General features: G+C 43.8%; 1 protein-coding gene across 1 annotated transcript; it reads left to right on the top strand.

The window, feature by feature from the left end:
• Positions 1 to 444: 444 nt before the first annotated feature.
• LOC117442041 (uncharacterized) lies at positions 445 to 20,078 on the top strand (the record flags this gene model as incomplete). Its single annotated transcript, XM_034078033.2, has 7 exons — positions 445 to 476; positions 949 to 1,049; positions 10,351 to 10,465; positions 11,460 to 11,520; positions 12,048 to 12,162; positions 15,128 to 15,257; positions 19,944 to 20,078. Coding segments are annotated over 7 exons (657 nt in total), but the record flags the coding sequence as incomplete, so codon positions are not given.
• Positions 20,079 to 20,172: the final 94 nt, after the last annotated feature.

Raw genomic sequence — 20,172 nt, 5'->3', positions numbered from 1 at the left:
GGTGGCATTGCGTTATACTGACAAGTGATTCTATTATTTTGTCCACCCTATCTACATCTATGAGGGTCGACTTAATAAATCAACACCTCCATGTAACAAGTTTGCATTTGTGTTTCTTGTATATGGAATGTTTTAGCTTCTTATCCAATTAGCATAAAGTTACATGAAATTACAACAAATATAAAGATAATGCCGGCAAATCCGAAAGCTCTTGTGTTTTCTTTGAGCTAATAAATCGCCTCAAATACAAAGCTTTCTTTAATTCAGTAATCCTTCTTCACCTGAGGCGATGTGTCTTCCTGTCTCCTCGTTCCCTAATCTTTAACACCAGATATCCCTTACAATATGGAAGGAGCTGCTTTTGGACATAAACCCATTTTCCAAAACGGGAACCAAATCCACACCCATTATTGCCTCTTTTCATTCTCGTCTTTGTTCCTTCAGCCGCGCTTCAGCAGCCAACCTTTCCACCCCGCGTATGTTAACGAGCCATAACAGACAGCAGAAGCCAGGAGCTGTCGCCTCTTGTTGAGCCTTATTTGAGAGCCTGCGAAGGAAAATAACGATTGCCAAGAAAGCTCTTGACAAGTCTTCCTGTGATGACTTTCATTCCCTCTCATTGTGGTGGTTGAGCAGTGGAAGGTGACCTCACCTCCGCTCTGCACCGAGGAACAGTAGTCCTGCCACGATTATCATGCCAAACGTCATGTAGAGGGAGGCTGGCCCTTTGATCAGAATTACAACGGCATGACTCCAATAGCAGGGCTCTTGTCATCTTGCTCCACCCGCACACAGGTCTATGTCTGAACTAACTGCTAATGGCATCTGCCTCAGTGGAACCAGAGCGCTGTTCTCAAATGTTCCGAATGTCATATTTTGGTTTTCTGTTTCTTGTTTGAAGCCTGCCGTGTCCTTCTTTGACCCTTTCTCTCTTTTTGTCTCTGCTAGATCCTTTGACCGCCATTCCTCGGTCAACCAGTGCAGTTACCAGCTGGGACCAGTGGAGGCACGAAACAGGCCAACACAACACGACAGGAATGAAATAAAAGGTAGGGAAACACGCTACTCGTTTAAATAGACCTTTACATAGATTGAATGTTTAATGTTTTAGACTTGAGACAGTTCATTCCATTCAGACCATTGACTGTTTATAGAAAGAGAGTGTGACGTCACCCATGTTGACTACGGTTTCAAAGTTTCTTCTTTGGCATGGAGGCGGCATGAAACCAAAATGATCTGACTCACAAATACAAAAATACCCAGACGATCCGGGAATCTGGGCCTATAGAGCATGCGACCTGTGTTTTCCTTAAACCCCGCCTCCAATCTGCAGCATCATTGCGGGTTAGATTCAGTCAAATTAATTTCCGAGGGAAAATAACTATGGATTTGACCCTTAGGGTATTTAACAATTCTAGGACAATCATTTAAAAAAAAAAAAGGGCCTATTTACGTGTTCATCCTGGTAAGTTGATATATGTATACAAAAAAGTATCTGCTGATTTACAGATGTAATTGAAGTTCCAATTTAATTTAATGGGAAAAATATGTGTTGAACCAATGACATCGCGTGACTGACGCTACGTTGTAGTACCACCGTTTGGCCACTACGAAATGTGCGTGCGTGCTGCTTAACTAAGGAAAATATAGATTTTTTACAACTTCATTATTTTCATAGTCTTGGCCATTGTCAGTGAGAATAACATGGAATGGTTTATGTGGTGAGATCTGCCAACATAGTGACATCACTGAAATAAGTTTGAAGTACGGGTGAAAAATACATCACCATAGTAATTTGGAAATATTATGCCTGTACTGTATAAAGCAGTTTTTGTGGTTATTAAAAACCAGAATGTTTCCAGCAAAGCACAAACTACTTTCTGCAGATGCTTTCCCTTATTTTATAAAGCAATGGTTTGTTTTTTAAACCGAGTTGTATCTGAAGAATTTCTTAAAAAAACAAGTCTGTCCTGTTTCTAAACAGAATATATCAGGAATAAGTCATCAACCATTTTTTATTAGAAATGGTTGCAAAAGCAGCACTTACACAAAAAAGACCCAGGTTGTATGAAAGCAGAATTTCTCCATCAAATTAACTCACTGGTAAGTACAAGCTTGATATTAAAACATGTATCTGGTTTCACATAACTTTCAGTATCAAGGATGACATTCTTCTTAAAATGTCATTCTGATTGCTATGGATAATACAAACAATGTCAAAGAGTTAAGTGATTGACAGCTGTAAAGTAGATTGATAGTCCCAGTAGACGAACACATCTCCCTCCATCTTCCCCGCCCCCTGCCCTGAGGTGCAGACATGATTTGGCTTTGTGACATCCACAGCCAGACTTAAAAGGGAGGGAAGAGCTTGAGGGGGGGAGGGGGATTTGCTTTTATCATGCCTGTCTCCATCTTTCCTCCGCACCCCCCCCACACCAGGGTCAAGGGCCTCACATCCACAGAGCTTGCGGTCATCCAGCAGTCAGAGCGTTGCCAACAGGCAGTGAAGGGACTGGTCCAAGTCCAATGCTCACATTAGCCTGGAATAGCCTTAATAAGCCGTGCAGGAATATGTTTCCTTGTCATTTCATGTTAAAGTTATAAGAAAACGAGCGAATTGTGCCTTTTTAAAACTGGGATGTTATTCGTTTTGCTTCATCTTTTTTGGGGTGGGTCGCTTTGGTAATTTGTAGAGTAGTTGTGAAGGAGTCGCCTCATTCTGCAAAAACTGATTTATTGTTGTCCAGGAAAAGATCAAGCAACAACTTAATCAAAAAAATGTAAGAATCTTTAATTATTTTTGCCAACTTTACAAGGCACTTTCATCAGACACTTATGCAGGTGTGGTGTGTCACCGTGACCACTGACACCAACGTGTTTGTGCTTTGGATAGACGTTCAGCCAACTGACAGTCGAGGACCGGCTCCATCCAAATGAATATTACCTTACAACAATATTTCCAGTTGTGTTTCTTTCCAATGTCCTTATCGCTCCTCTCTGCCCTTGTCTTGATCATTCATCAAACAGGACTGGTGTTTTTGAGAGAGCAGCTCCATCAGCTGATAAAGGAAGAGTGTCCTTTGGTTAAAACGTCACTCACATTCCCAATTTAACAAATCCCTGCTAAATCTGTTACTCTAATGGCGCATTTCCACTACAGCGCGGTGTTTTAAGCGTGCCGTTTTTGGTTGCGTTTCCACTGGGCGTAGTTCCGGCTAGCGAGTACTTTTCACAGTTTTCTGGCTCTCCAAAATCGAGGTTCTTTCCGGGCCAACAACCGGGCTGAGTATGCTAAACTAGAGAGAGAATCGCTGGCAACTACAACAAAATTAACATATTTGACCGTGATTTAATTGTAATACAGGTTTCACAAATGATGCCGAAGTAACAACATACTGATAGCGGTTAGTAAAAACCATGAAGTAATGCTTTGACAAGTCTGCAGACAGACGGCGGGCGAAAAACCCTTTAAAATGCGTGTTTCTGAATGGAGATCGGCTAAGCTAACGTTGTATATGCTCCGTCCGTCCACACTCACAACAACGGCCTACAGACATGATAAAGCAGCGACTGTATTCTCCATGACACAGGCCGTCTGTGGTTTGTACTTGTTTCACTTGTGTCTAGTTTCTGAAACAGATATGAGCAGGGCCGTATCCAGGATTTCCTAAATACGAGGTCCAAACATGTCAATTTTTGGGATTTTCATGATCTAGTTAGGTGCTTTTTCAGTCCTGTGGGGGGGGGTCACAAATTGGATAATATATTGATTTCAAACCATGTCAGTGGGCTGACGATGTCAGCATCAATTATTTTTGAAAGTGTAATACATGAGAATCAGTTGATTGTTACGATCTGGACGTGCAGAAGAGGCTAACGTGATCACAACACATTGTCAACATTCACTTTCCATGTCTCTCTCCTTTAACCTGCAGCCTCTCTTCCATCTTCTTTAGTCTCCGTCTCCTTCCTGTTCATTACTCTCTCTGTCCTCTACTCTTTCTCTCTGTTCAACCTCTCCCTCGTTGTTCACTTGTCTCCTCCTCACTTGTCTCCTCCTCACTTGTCTCCTCCTCACTTGTCTCCTCCTCACTTGTCTCCTCCTCACTTGTCTCCTCCTCACTTGTCTCCTGCCAGTGAATCAAAAGCAATTCAGCCATTTCGTTCATTTCACTTGTTTGTTTGCTTTATTGTTATTTATTTAAATCTGTTTGGTTTGATTCTCAAAAGAGAACAAAGATGTAGCAACAGTGTTTTATATTATTATATTATGTTATTATGACTTCATAACTGCAATAGATGTATGTGTTTTAAATCATGCCTATTGTTATAGATAAACAGATGGGGTTATGAAGCCTACATTATTTTGGTGACTGTGCCTGCAGTTCTCTCCCTGACTTCCATCTCTCTCTCTCTCTCTCTCTCGCTCTCTCTCTCTCTCTCTCTCTCTCTTTCTCTCTCTCTCTCTCTCTCTCTCTCTCTCTCTCTCTCTCTCTCTCTCTCTCTCTCTCTCTCTCGTCTCTTCCTTACCAAAGCTGAGCATCGACTAACGTAGTCTTTTCATTATATCTGAGTCAGTGTAAAAAGAAAACAATATCTTCAATGTTTACTCAAATTGAAATGAAAGAAAAGCATTACAACGTTTGTTAAAAGGTAATCCTTCTGACATTGGGTGAATGTAATTAGCTCTCCAGCTAGTTTGTTCACGCAATTTAAACCAAAGTTTATCCTATAGCTGCAATATAAGTTAGTGTGCATGTTGTCGGACGTCCACTGACTAACGTAGAGCGTTCACACAGGACCTGCTGCTCATATGATGTCCTGATGAGCAGAAGCACAAGCAGCCGCTGGCCTCAGATCTCTAGATACCTCATCACTCCTTCGCTGCTCCGATACAAGTCCGGGCTGCGGAGGTTTGTTGATACATGTCGTCTTCTTCAGTTTGCTTTAACAGAGGCTACGTAGTTATGCAGCTCCCCCATCGTCAGTAAATGAAGTACTACAAAGAACCCCGTTTCGTGCAATTATTTCACAAGTTTTGTTATAGACACAGCTCGGAAAATATTACCGAGGTCCGGACCTCAGTGACCTCAATGGTGGATACGCCATGGAGCTGTGAGCTTGAGTGCTGATGTTGGTTTTGTGTTTCGCATTGAAGATGACATCACGGCTCCGCCTACACTGCGTTACTATAGTTACTGCCCCAGCTACTAAACTGTAATGGAAACGCAACATAAAGTGAGCCTGGCCTACCAAGGCCTAACTATACCGTGCTAAGCCGCGCGAGGCCCTGCTGTGGAAATGCGCCATAACGAGCCCCGTTTTAGAGGTTTTCTTAATTCAACAGATTTTTGTATTTTATTACGTTGCGTTGTTGGAGGAGCTCCGGTCAGAAGAATTTCATTGGCATTTCTACGCTGTAGCTTTGTGCATATGACAATAAAACCTTTGAATCTTGAATCTGTAAAATGGGCTAAGGAGTCGACTCAACACGATCCGTTACTCGAACCTGCTCGGTTTTAGGGGTTTTCTAAATCAACAGATTCTGTATGATGGGTTAAGGACTTGACATATATCCCTCACTTTCACTTTATCTGCATATTGAAGTATGAATGCTTGTTGTTTGCATGTCGTCTCCTCCTGAATGTTGTACGTCTCTTTGTATTTCTGATGGCACCTGAGAAAAGGAGTGGCTCTACTCATCTCATTGTACCCGTACGATGACAATAAAGGATCACATTCTATTCAGCTGCCTTTTCCCAAGGTGATTGTGAGGTAGCAGCACCGGTGGCGCTGTAGCTGGTGCTCAGGTCTGTAAACGGGCCTTCCTCCCCTCCTGCCCCCCTGGTCCTGACCTGTGGGAGCACCCCCTCCTCCGGATCCGTCCCCAGCGCCCGGGGACTCTCAGCCCGGCCCGGCCCAGCCTCGCTCCCCGACAGGGGCTAACGTTTCAGGCTTTGAGTCAAGCCCCTTCTGGAGGTGATTAGCCCCAAACCCATGACAGATTCTTTCCAAGATATCCGACGCGGCGTGTTTATTTTATCCGGGCTCTTTGTGTGGATGTGCTGGACATGAGTAACCCCACTTGAAATGGGTATCAGCTTACATACCCAGAGAGGGAGATAGAGAGGGAGAGAATGGAGCAGAGCCACAAAACATTTTCTCTTTAGAGGCAAAACATGTAGAAACACACTTCCCCTTTTTGTGTGGTTTGTATCATCATGTGTCTGTGTGCAGCAGATGTTGTGAAAGCGTTTCTCCTTGGTTCTCCTCTTACTTGTTCACCGACTCCTTTCACTCAAGCCCCCCAGGCACACACCCCCTTCCAGCCTCCTTCTTCCAGTCCACCAAACATCCGTCCTCATGTCAGAGGGACACATGGGTATATATTTTTATTTCAGACTGGAACCCCTACCTCCTGAGCACTTAACTCGATTTCACACTGCAAGTCCTCTACAAAGTCCAGCTGAAACACAATCGTCTTGTTTATCATCCATCCTCCAAAATAACTTCATGTCAGACTATTTACCACCATTCATATGCATTCAATTTCACCCCCATTATCTCCCATTTATCTCAGGCAGTGGAGCGCTCTCCTCATGGAGTATGTTTGAGATGCTCTGGCACACTTAAGGAAGAAACCAGCAGAGCTAATGTATATTTGGGCAAAGTCACTCAGTAAGACGGACAACCAACTAACAACTGACTTAAGATCTTAAGATGGCAGGCTTTCCGCCTCACCTTCCACATTTGGCATCCTGTTTGCCTTCAGACGTGGAGGACACGCTACAAAACTTTGTTTTATTACCTTAAAGGTGGTGTAGGTAATTTGAGGAACCAGCTGGAGTGCGCTATCTGCCACTTCCTCACAGAGCCCCTCCTCCAACACACACGAACGCGCACATGACCAATGAGGGCACGAGATCAGTTAGTGCCCAGATGGAAGGCTGACAGGCAGGTAGGCCATCCAGTTACTTTAGCCGGGCCGGCTCAGATGATTGGTCGTGCTTTTTACAGCGCCACGGCTTCGACAGATGATGTTTCTTTATGGATTTTTTGTCAAAGCACTTCAGATATTCATTACTATCGGGATGTTAAGAGCATTCCATGGAATATAACAAAAAGTGTATCTCGAGCCGGTTTTCTCAAATGATTCTTAAATGGGGGTACGCGGACCCCTAGGGGTACGTTGGGGTACTGCAGGGGGTACGTGAGATAAAAAAAGGTCAATAAAAATACCATGCATGATTACAAAATGAATCTTCGTACAATAAGTGAAATAGAAAACACAATTGTATATAAAATATTTCTAGAACCACTAAGGGGGTCCTCATGTAAACATGTCAAATGTGTGTATTGTATTTTATAGTTTTTCATAATATATCATTTTGTTCATTGGCTTGTTAAACATACATATTACTTCAATTGAAAAACTCCTTGGAAATGTCATATATGTTCTTTTTTTTAAGATGAAAAATCCGTAGTTTGTTGTAATTCATGCAGAAATCACACACTTATGGAACGTCACTATATTGTAATTATGTATTTAGGCTTTTTCTATCAAAAATGTTCGGGGTCGGTCAGGGGGTACTCGGCTGAGAACATGTTTCAAAGGGGGTACCTTACTGAAACAAGTTTGAGAAGCACCTTAAATACCTTAACACTTTACAAAGATCTGTCTTTATGGTTCAACTTCCTTGCCGATCTACCGTACTTGTTGTAGTTGTGCATACTCACAGCGTCTACTGTGCAAAGCAGAAGTATGACCAACATTACAGGTGTTTTCATTTTTGTTTCATGTACGACTACAGTGGTTTGAATAATCTCATTTACAACCTCACTGTTGACAGCTACACTTCTGTGTTTATTGTAGTTTGATTCCCACATCTCCGCTCACTTTCCAGACACTGCCCCCGATCCTCACTCACAACTCACTCACTTGTTATTGGGCTCTGCTGTGGTCCTGATGCACCGCCTGACCCTGGGCTGTTTGTTTCTGCAGTGGGGGGGGGGGGGGGGGGGGGGGGGGAGGAGGAGGAGGAGGAGGAGGAGGAGGAGGAGGGAGGAGGCGGAGGAGGCAGCTCCAAAGTGCCAGCATTCGGTCTCTCCTTCAGCTGGGGTTTTCTCCCGGCCAAAGCCTCCTCCCCCCCCTCCTCCCCCCCCCCCCCCCCCCTCCTCCCAAACCCCTGATATTAAGTCAGAGCTCTTCCCCCTCAGAAGAGACGAGATCTCTTAATGTGCTTAAGAGCCCCTCTTAACAGGCATGACTCCTACAGGCCCCTTCCTGATGTCCTGGAGGAGAACTGGAGGGGGAGAGGGGTCAGCAGGGGGCTTCAGGGGGGAGAGGGAGAGGAGAGACGCTCTATGCTACTGAAGTAAACTCTTTTCATGGTGCTCATCAACTTGTGATTTATACATTCCACCATTCATGAATTCACATCTAGGGATTTCAAATTCAAAGCCATTTTGCCTTTCATTATTATTTACTTATCAATACAGGATCCTATGATTAGGTAGGTAGATATATAGGTAGGTAGGTAGATGGATAGATAGATAGATAGGTAGATGGATAGATAGATAGATAGGTAGATGGATAGATAGATAGATAGGTCGATGGCTAGATAGATCGGTAGATGGCTGGGGCTCGGTCGGTCGCTCTCTCGGTACGGTCGCACTGGCTCGGTCGCTGGCTTGGCTGGGTGGGTCTGTCGGTCGGTCGGTCGGTCGGTCGGTCGGTCGGTCGGTCGCTGGATGGCTGGCTGGCTCGGTCGCATGGCTGGCTGGCTGGCTCGGTCGCTGGCTGGCTGGCTCGGTCGCTGGGTCGGTCGGTCGCTGGCTGGCTGGCTGGGTCGGTCGGTCGGGTCGGTGGTCGGTCGCTGGCTGGGTCGGTCGGTGGGTCGGTCGGTCGGTCGGTCGGTCGGTCGGTCGGTCGCTGGCTGGCTGGGTCGGTCGGTCGGTCGGTCTGTCGGGTCGGTCGGTCGGTCGGTCGGTCGGTCGGTCGGTCGGTCGGTCGCTGGCTGGGTCGGTCGCTGGGTGGGTCGGTCGGTCGGTCGGTCGGTCGCTGGCTGGCTGGGTCGGTCGGTCGCCTGGCTGGGTGGGTCGGTCGTGTCGGTCGGTCGGTCGGTCCGGTCGGTCTCTTCCTTTCTTTCTCCCCCCTGGGCACTTATTTCGTCACGGCACCTGTGTTGTGAAGCATTACCACAGTTAAAAATATTGAATAGATACAATAGGATACCAATATAATAAAAATAAAAATGAACATCAGCGACAAGTACATTCAAAAGTCACAATAGAAAGGACATATATCACTAAAGTATCTAAGTAATACCCAATATAAAGAAAATATTGAACAATATACAATCTCACTAAGCTACAGAAATATATAGAAATATACAATAGACACATATTGGGCACTGATTATACTGTGCACATTACAATTGTGCAAGTAGCAGTTGTGCAAATGAAAAACTATCATTTATGAAAACATCCCCCTTTTTTTGGGAGTGCTTCATTAAGCACACTTTCTCTTTTTCCAAACTGCCTTGCCTTGTCTCTCTGTGTGTGTTCAGCTTTGGGGAAGTGCGAGTAGCCATTTCCTGTCCGTCGCGGCCCCGGGGGAATCATCCATCACTTGACATTTTTAGTGGGGGCTCCTCAATTAACCCATGAAAAGTGTAAAGCTATTCTCCCCCTGTTTTGTACAGCTCAGCAAAAGCAAGTTAATGGCTTAAATAAATGCATCATTAGTTCCAGCATCAGGCTGTCAAAAGCCATTATCAGTTTACACCCATCTGCGGCGGCATTACTGTCAGCACAACGTAAATGTTTGCTTTGAATTACGACCTTATTATGGGATTTCAGCCTAACCTCGTAAATCGGCAGCCCTTCACATTTCTCTCTTTAGCGAACACTGCTTAGATTCAATTTAACAAAGAACCACAATTGTTAGAAAAAGTAGATCCCCTCCTGTTGCATCTATCAGCGACTTTAAATGGCAATGCCCCCGAGTCCTCCAAACAAATACACCACCTTAAGCCCAAACGTAAACACTTGGAGCTCTGACCACTGATCTCCCAGTGCTGGGAACTGGCCGGCTGTAATTACAGTGTAACATGTCAACTGTTGCTCCAGATCAGGCCCTTTGGAGCTGTTTATTTGTTAAGCTTGTAGTTCTGTGAGAATCTGTTAAAACAACCCCTTCCCTTGCAGTATCGATTACGCCGAGAAGCATGCCACCTTCACCACAACCTTCCCTGATCAGGCACAGCACTCTCGTCGAGAATGTTGCTTAGCTTTCAAGAAAGAAGAAATGGCCAGTGACGTTTGTTTGATGTTTCCTGTCGAGTGCAGTTGTCCAGGCCGAGCTGGAGCTTCGGCAGGCGGAGAAGGTGGAGCGAGCGAAGCAGCAGCGAGCGAAGCAGTGGCTTCAGACCCAGGCTGCTCGCTCTGACCGGCGCTCAGAGAGGTGAGGCGCTTCATCCGGGGCTTTACACGGTCGCTTTGACCAATTACAGACACAAGCATTTTGTAATCGTTTTGAAACGTTTTTCTCTGTGATTTCTGACGTTTGGTCAAGAGACTCTTTGCTGTTGAGCTTTTCAATATGAAACATTGAAACTCTCTGAGCATCAAGAATGTAAGAGTGCTTTATGCTGTATAATCGAGCGCATGTCATGGAGTGTAATAAGGTATCCGTAGACCTTTCTACGAGACAACTTTATTTACCTAAAAGGTCTTCAGCCACGGTACATACAGTACGTACATACTTCTAGATGTGGGCTTACACACACAGTATCACTCCACGCCACATCAGTAACATCCTGATAGTATATACGACAACAAATTCACTTTTTATTTTATTGTGGACACGGCATACGTCTCAGAGGGCGATACCGAATAGGCACAACTATGTGTAGGGCGAGATGCCACTTATTTAACTTAAATGAACTCTTTTTCAGTAATTAAAAATACATTTCCATCCAAAGATATTGCCGAACTTAAACACATTTAAGGGGATGCTTGCCTCCCGGGTGAATGTATAACCAACAGTACAAATACACGACATCGTTCTGTGCCGGGAAAGTGAAGAAACGAAAAGTGAGACGAGGGAGATTTGATTTATTTCAAGTGGTCAGGCTTTATTCATAAAAAAGAACGGATATCTGATTGGCCATGCTTAATTCTGTTCATTTTGAATATTGTAAAATGTTATTATTCTACTGATTGTTTTTGGATACCAAGGAATCACTTTATTATAAGTACTGTTTATTCAAATACAAACCATAAAGCGTTCTGTAACCGAGGCAGTGAGCAGCCTGTTGGCCTGGGCAACCCCTACATCACAAATAGACGTTTGGTCAGAGGTAATAGCTTAGCGAGGACGAAAGGAAACTGCTGAATTGATTTGAGATATGCGGAGCTCTAAATGTTCGGCCTTTTCTTTCTTATCTTCCACTCAGCGTGCATTTCTTACCGGAGATCAGCTCGGACATTCTGAACGGAGGCCGAGTGCAGCTCGTGGTGAGTACCCCCCCCCCCCCCTCTGTTTCCCCCATTTATTTCAGTGACAGTGCATCTTGATTTTGATCTTCTCTCGGGGGGTTATTTTCAAGCACGTGAAGGTATGCAGTATTTACATTCAGCGGCCCTGCAGTGGGCTCCCTCTCCTGGAGCCTGTCTCCTCGGTTTGAAAGGAGGCGGGGGGGGGGGGAGGTTTGTTTCGCTCCACAGTGACACTTCCAATTGGATCAACCGGCTGCAATTTCTTCATTTTACTTGCAGAAATCCCCGTGTCACTTTGGAGAAGTCCGCGTGGACCCGTGAACGATTGCGATGCTCGCGAGGGCTTTGAAGTCGGGAGGACCAGGTCTCCCTGTAGTTATAGAGCAGTTTGAGTTATGATCACTGGCAAGAGGAGACGCCCTCTCCTCCTGTTTCTTAGATATGTTCGGCCGGCAGAGCCCCCGGTTGTTGAATGTTATTCAAAATGCAGGAGTGCTTGCGTGTCATGTTGGGCCTCTTTTCTGTGTGTGTTTCTGTGCGTGCAGGCAGACCTGGGATCCGCAGAGCGTCACGCCAGCGGATCGTGCGCCAACAACAGTTTAGCTGCCCAGCCCTGCAACGAGAACGATTATCCTCGCAGAAACTCTTCGGGTCATGCAAGTGAGTCGTTTCGACCCAACATCGCCCGTTTGCAGGGGATTTCCGAGTGATTGTTGAACAGAATCCAAAAAAACATTAATAAAATGTTCTGAAACACAATCTACGCCTATTCTCTTAAAGTAAACAATTCAAGTCACCGACTCTGTTTTTAATCTTCTCTTACAATAACTGGTAATCCAGATAAATGTCAACAGAGACTTTTAATGCCAATGTTTGATTTAAAAGGTCATTTAAGCAACAGGAAATAATGAGCAGGTTTTCACATATAAACATGCCTCCACACACACATGCCGAACATATGATTCAAATAACAGACAGACAGATATATGTATACTGTATGTATTTAATGTGGTTGTATAACATAGTTACTTGATGCTTATGTTAGCTTTATGACACTTTTTATTAAGTTAAACTTGCCTAAAAAGTCCAAATGTTTCAAGCAATTTCATGTACAAACCTAAGAATATATCATATATTGTCATTATTTTAATATCTTTGTATGCAAATGTGTGTATATACCTGTACATTAAGCACATGTGTGTACAGATGTTTTGCACCCGTGTGTCACACAGGCCTAAGTCCGCAGAGTCTCGATAAAGTCTGCTGCTTATCCAGCCTACACTGAGTCCACTAGTCGGCTGTTTCTGAAAGAGGAGAGGGGGGGGGGGCAGCATGAGGTCGGGCCGGGGACAGAGTGCCGCGAATTTCTCCTCTGACAGGAAACGGGCAAAAAAAAAAAAAGTCCTTTCAGTGAAGAATGACTGGGTCTTCTGTCAGGACTTTGAGCGACAAAGATGCCACTGACAGACTGACGGCAGATGACCACTTTAAACAAGCTCAGGAATCCAAGAGAAGGAGAGCCCTGTCGTCCCCGGTAACGAAGACAAATTGGATTCCGGTGATGATTTCACAATGACTTCCACGAGGTGCAGCAGCGAGCGTTGTCGTGTTAGGCAGGCGGACCGTTGCTCTGCAGAGAGAAAGCCCCTTTGTCTGCGATGATGAAAACACCGTTTAACATTTGTCAAATTGAAATATGTCCAAGGCAAGAACATTTCGCATAAAGCCAATTAGATATTATACAAACTTGGAAAGGGCACAAAGGCTTCTGAGTTGCATCATGAAAAACCAATTGGAGGAAATTGGTTGAAAATAGGGAATTAGCTAAATAAGCAGCTAACTTTTTTTAGTCAACCCCCACACGCCCAAATAGGCACACACATTAATATGGATCATATATGTTGTGCCTTCTGAAGTGGCGTGCATACATCAAAGTGGGCTTTAAAGTGACGAGGTTCACTTGCTTTGCCATTGCAGCCACGATGACATAAATACTCTTTAACCCGCTGCAATGCGATACTCACCACTTGCTGGGACGCTGCCATAAAATGCGTTTCCAGGCTCACAAAATATTTTCATTACCTGTGCACAGGGAACCACTTGAGTTGCATATCTGCTCCCTCAATTTCGCCCGCCGGTCAACTCTAATAGGAGTACAATGATCGAGAACTATTTATTTGGTCACAGCGGTTTGAGTCCAATGTGCGGCCATTTCTTCCCCCCCCATCTCCGTAGATGAAATGGCACGACCGCAGTACTTTCGTGGAGATTCGCAGGTCCTGTTTTTGATTTAGGTCAGATAATTGGACCAAAGTCTTTGATAAACCACCCGAATTTCTGAAAATAAACACAAAGACTGCGGTGGTTTATCTTCAAACTACATTACACGAATGTGAGTGGAGGAAAACGGTGTTACACGACAGACATGTGTACAGTTTAAATCTTTAGACGTGCGATTAGGTAAGACTCGAGAGTGGTTGGATATTCTATACAGTGTGCCAGCTGTGCAGATATCTGGAGCCGTATCTGCCCCCCCACCGTCCTCCAGAGCCCCCCCGCTGGGTGGCGCCCTGTGTGTGGCGGCCGACACGTGGAACGCATCACGCCTGGTCGAAGCGCTGCCTTTGTACTGTGTGTTTGAAAAGCGCTGCACTGATCCCCAGGTGGAAAGGAATGGGCCTCTGGTGCAGCTCACACACAACTCACCTGCTCAGACTTAAGGCTTTACAGCCAGGGTTAACACTGTGTTGTCTCGAGCCGCATGAAAGAGAGACTCAACTGGAGTCAAAATGTAACTCGTGCAAGGTCAAGAGTTGCACATTTCTTGTTTTAAGGTTTTAAGGAACACTCTTTGAGATGTTAGATTACATTATTATTGCTTAGATAAATGGCATGATTGATTGGTTGTTGACAAGAGCAGCTTGAGAGAGAAAGTTTTCTTTGTTTTTCGATGAGACAACATGAGATCATATTTTGACTCGGTCCTTTTAGAGCAGGGGTGTCAAACTCAATTTCATTGCGGGCCACATTCGCATAAAGGTTGAACTCAAAGGGCCGGTTGTAACTATATAGATATATAATATATATAAAATAATGTATTACATTACATTATTGCCTCTGAATTGGATTATTATCGGATAGGATAATAACTTAGTAATTAGCTACGTCTGAAAGCAGAAGTCCAGGGCAAATAATTGCAAGTCTCTTCAGTGGCATGTCACAAAACAAGATGCATTGTGGGACATGTAGTTTATGGGCAACCTGCTTCTGGAGCCGTATAATAAACGTATTATATTCTTTGCAAGCTCTTGCGGGGTCGCATAAAATGAAGTCGTGGGCCGGATTTTAGAGGGAAATCCTTAGGTGTACAATAAATTATATATTACTTTTCCCACAACCCTAACAACCTTTCATTGATGATTATTGATAACCTACGCTATTAAGGACCATCACAAGGTCTGAGCAAATAAAAAGAGCAGGCCGTGTCAGCCACGATCCAGTCCACGAACACTAAATCTGCTATTTAAAAAGCACACATTGTCTGCATTACCATCTATGATAAGTGGATTTGACACCGTTCGATTCACACGTGAGATATTGATGCATTTTCCTTCTGCGTCTCCAGGAAGAGAAGTCCCGTCTCCTCCGAGAGTCACGTCGGCTCCGTCAAAAAAGGAGCGCATGTCCTTCCGAGACAACCCAGTCATGAAGAGCGGCGGCTGGGGAGGAGGCAAGAAGAGGGACAAATTCTACAAGTAAAACACAAACTCTTTTAAGATATGTCTTCACCCAACATGTGAAGAACTCAAAGACATATCTGATGTTGGTTCCTTTTCAGATAGATATCCCTAACAATGCAGGTTCTTCAAAATATGTGCATTGAGTTCAGGACAGTTTGGATGCAATCGTTTGCTAACAACCCGTGTTGTGGTAATGCCCAACATTTGAACCAATGGATCTCACAAGACCATTTCGTCCTTCCATGGCGAACACTCTCTTTATTTTTATTAAAACGGATATTTCCCCCTGCAGCTGTTCTTTTCAAACTCAGCTGAAAACTTGAGCTCCCCGTCCCGAACAAAAATGAATTAAGAGCAATAGGACCCGGACCAGCCCAAATATCTCCGGGCACTTTCGTTATGTTGACTCAGCTCACGTTTCAGCGCCTGAACCAAACACATGGAACCAAATGGCACGCTTCATATGCAAATGATGGCAGGAAATAAGAACCAGGAACTTTTTATACCCGTGAATTCATGTTTCCTTGGAACGGTTGTTTCTCTGCTGATTTACTGTCTCGACAACAAACAAAGTAACCATGGTTTCCAGCCGTGGGAAGAGACTTGCTGTTTACACGTATTCTGTTCTTTTAAGACTAAAATGTAACCCTTAAATAGTTTCTGTATCCTGGAGGACACATTGCCCGATAAGGCTACACAACAGAGATAACCACTCACAGATAGACTTATGTTTTGAAGCCTATAAGTGTGTAAATACAGTGAATTATGGGTCTAATAACAGCAATATGGGTGTAAGATAGGTGGAACCTAGATGTACTATGGGTGTGAAGTTGGTGTAACATGGGTGTGATATGGATGGACAGTAACGTGGGTGTGATATGGATGGACAGTGACACGGGTGTGATATGGATGGACAGTAACGTGGGTGTGATGTGGATGGACAGTAACGTGGGTGTGATGTGGATGGACAGTGACATGGGTGTGATGTGGATGGACAGTAACGTGGGTGTGATGTGGATGGACAGTAACGTGGGTGTGATGTGGATGGACAGTAACATGGGTGTGATGTGGATGGACGGTAACGTGGGTGTGATATGGATGGACAGTAACGTGGGTGTGATATGGATGGACAGTAACGTGGGTGTGATATGGATGGACAGTAACGTGGGTGTGATGTGGATGGACAGTAACGTGGGTGTGATGTGGATGGACAGTAACGTGGGTGTGATGTGGATGGACAGTAACGTGGGTGTGATATGGATGGACAGTGACATGGGTGTGATATGGATGGACGGTAACGTGGGTGTGATATGGATGGACAGTAACGTGGGTGTGATGTGGATGGACAGTAACGTGGGTGTGATGTGGATGGACAGTAACGTGGGTGTGATGTGGATGGACAGTAACGTGGTGGATGGACAGTGACATGGGTGTGATATGGATGGACAGTGACATGGGTGTGATGTGGATGGACAGTAACATGGGTGTGATGTGGATGGACAGTGACATGGGTGTGATATGGATGGACAGTAACACGGGTGTCATATGGGTATATTATAGGTGTAATGTTGGTGTTATATGGGTGTTATTGTAACATGGGTGTCATATAGGTTCATTAAAAAAATGTATACCCTAAATGGGAAATATATTTTAGAAAAAAAGTCACATTTTGTAAAAAAAGTCATGAAATTGTAATTGTAGCCCAGATATTAGAAAAACAATAATTCTTTAATTTCCCCAAAATATCACCATTTTAGGGGTTAAGTGTGATTTTACATTCAGTTCCTGCTCGCCAACAGTGGGCTTGAAATGTCTGCTTTTAAGCGCCGGGCGCAAACATTGGTGTTGGAATTAGAACAACGTTTTCTTTATTTCCAGTCGTGGATTATAATGGCCTTGTCTCTGGTGTATTTGAGTTTGGAGAGCTACAAGGCGTCCGTCCGCAAACACTGCCCCCCCGGAGGCGATGGACATCGAGGCTCGGAGGTTCCTCGCCGCCTGGAAATGATAACTTGATGAATGTCAAAACAAATAGTCGGAGCTGCAGAGTGGCTCCCTGGCAGGAAATGCATGTCTGTGTATTTATCTTCTCCTATCTCTCGCTCTGCACATGTCTGCAGGCTGTGTTTTGACTGTACTGCAGGGATTTCAGTCTTCAGAGTGGCGTATGCCAGAGATGTGGTGGTCCAGCCCACTTGGGGGATGTTGTGAAACCCAAGAGCAGTGTTCTCCTTCAGGGGGGACATCAAGGGGGGAGTATCTGTCATCAATCAGTCAATACACAACTCTGATAAAGCCAACTTCAGATATTTATTGCGTACATCATGCAGAGACAGGTGAAGTAAAGGTGCAGTTATATATGTCACTTTCTTTGACATGTGTTCAGGTTTCCCGAGGCTTTCCTCCCCGACTACCGCTGCTGAAATGATATTGTTAAACCAGCGTCCACCAGTCTTCATTATTTCTGTTTACTTTTGGGTTATGGCCTAAATTATATGTAACTTAAGACATCCAAAATCCATTGCGTGGTGAAATGAGTGCTCCACCGCACATTTAGATAAGATGAGGAATGTCCCTCTCAGCCTGCCTGACCTCAAGTCAGCACAAGTTGTCAGATGGAGTCTGCCAGAGAGACCTTGGCTATCCAAATCCCTCTGAGTGCTGTCTTCAAGTGCATTAGACTAGAGGGCCGCAACAGAGGCTGCTTCCAAGTTTTAGCTACAGTTTCGCACCGTGTACATTTTGCTGAGTATTTTTGAAAGCATGCGGTTCTGCTTTCGATTTTTTGACATTTTTTGTCAGGCGTTCAAGGTACATTTAACTCAAGACAGTTTTAGGAAGATTCAAGAGAGATTGATTTGTATATAATTGAAATTGCCCCCAATTTGCACTCCTGTTACGTCCTTAGTGCACGAGTAGGGCCACATTGCACCAATATTACAGGTGAAACCATCTGACATCCACATTTCACTGTTAGTACTGAGTCAGCTTCTCAACACAAGTACATATGTGGAGATTATCCCTGTTCTATAACCTGGGCCACGTGTCCTCAAGGTTACAGAAAACCACTTTAGGGTTGAACCGCAGTTGTAGTTACATCATTTTTCAGAGATACGGCTTCACTAAGCAATTACATGTAAAATAACCATAACTCAAATTCCCACAATCACTCACCGATAAAGAAAAGATTACATAACGAGATATCTCTTTTGATGTATTCCTGCTTACACAATTAGCCATGTCTTTTAGCTACGGTAAAGAAATAGGAAATGGATATACACTCTGAGGAATGTGCAAGCTCTCTTGAAAATGTGAAACCGACTAATAAAGACATCGTGAATAAACTCGCGCAGGCAGAAACGTCTCTGCGCTGCTCTCTGGTGAAAGTCAGAGCTCGTTGTTTCCCCCAACGACAACCGCGGTTTAAAACATCAGATGAAAACAGGTCTGAGGCGTTCCTCTAAATTGAGGGCAGGACTGCGGTCACATGACGCCTGAGAGAATGACCTTTTAGAGCAGGGGTGTCAAACTCAAGGCCCGGGGGCCAAATCTGGCCTGCGACTTCATTTTATGTGGCCCCACAAGAGCTTGCAAAGAATATAATATGTTTGTTATACGGTTACATGGCGATTTACAGAAGCACGTTGCCCATAAACTACATGTCCCACAATGCATCTCTCATTTGACTTTTTTCTCAGATTTGACTTTTTTTTCAAAATGTCACTTTTTTTATTTGCTTTTCTTTTAAAATCATTTTGTGACATTCTCACTGAAGAGACTTGCAATTATTTGCCCTGACTTCTGCTTTCAGACCGAGTTAATTATGAAGTTATTACCCTATCCGATAATAATCCAATGCATATGTAATATAATACATTATTTTATATACATTAAATATTGATATATGTATTTCTATATAATCTTAAAGTTACAACCGGCCCTTTGAGTGCAACCATGATGCGAATGTGGCCGGAGATGAAATTGAGTTTGACACCCCTGATTTAGAGGTTTGTCAATTCGTTAAGGCAGAACAGAGTCCCTTTAGTTTGTCAGATGTTCGACTCCTTGGTATTTATTTATATACAGAGGACATTAATGGAAGTAAGGGTACATGTGCGTGCTTGTACAAACGATATGTTTACCTATGTGACATTAATTAATAAATTATAAAATATACATCATTTCAGTAATTTAATCATGAAATGTATCTTTGAATACAACGTATGATGACGATCCAAACTTTAAACACCAATTATTATTTTTTCAGTAATAATTTCCTTATATTTAAATTTTGGAATAAGATTTTATACGTGGATTATATCTGTATTCTTCCTGGTTTGTCTATACTGGTGTTTAAATGATTTAATTTGTCCGGCAAGATTCAAGAAAACAACCATTTCTGTACGAGTATAGGTTTTGAATGTGTGAGTGCAACTCTCGATAAATGTTAATTTGACTATTTGACTAAGATTTGAAACATTAAAGGTCAAACCAAGCATTCATAAGGCTTCTATCTGTTTCCTATTAAGTGTTCATTTGACCTATTTGTTTTGTTTTGAAAAGAATCCCCAACGATAAGGAAACGCCGTTATGTTAACGGTCATTTAAAAGTGTAAACTCACTTGGATGTTTTTCTTCCGTATGAATATTAATCCTGCAAAACACGTCTTACTGTTCACGTTCTTACATATTGTTATTCAGATCAGTCCTGTGTCACAGCATCTGGATGTGCGCTGCCGGGTTAGTTCTGGTTCCAGTCAGAGGTGACTTGTATAACATGAACCCAGATGACTCGAGTGACTGAGGGCTTTGTCAGGGCTCAGGAATGCCTGACTGCTGGAGAAAAACACAAACAAACAATATAAAAAATAAACTTTGAAAGCATGAAATGTTCTGCAGACTCGAATGACATTCACAAACTCCACAAATG

This window comes from Pseudochaenichthys georgianus, unplaced genomic scaffold (genome assembly GCF_902827115.2).
Source record: "Pseudochaenichthys georgianus unplaced genomic scaffold, fPseGeo1.2 scaffold_2365_arrow_ctg1, whole genome shotgun sequence".
In the NCBI taxonomy this organism is placed as follows: domain Eukaryota; kingdom Metazoa; phylum Chordata; class Actinopteri; order Perciformes; family Channichthyidae; genus Pseudochaenichthys; species Pseudochaenichthys georgianus.
Note: the sequence above shows the minus strand (reverse complement) of the source record. Positions and strands in the feature narration are given on the sequence as shown.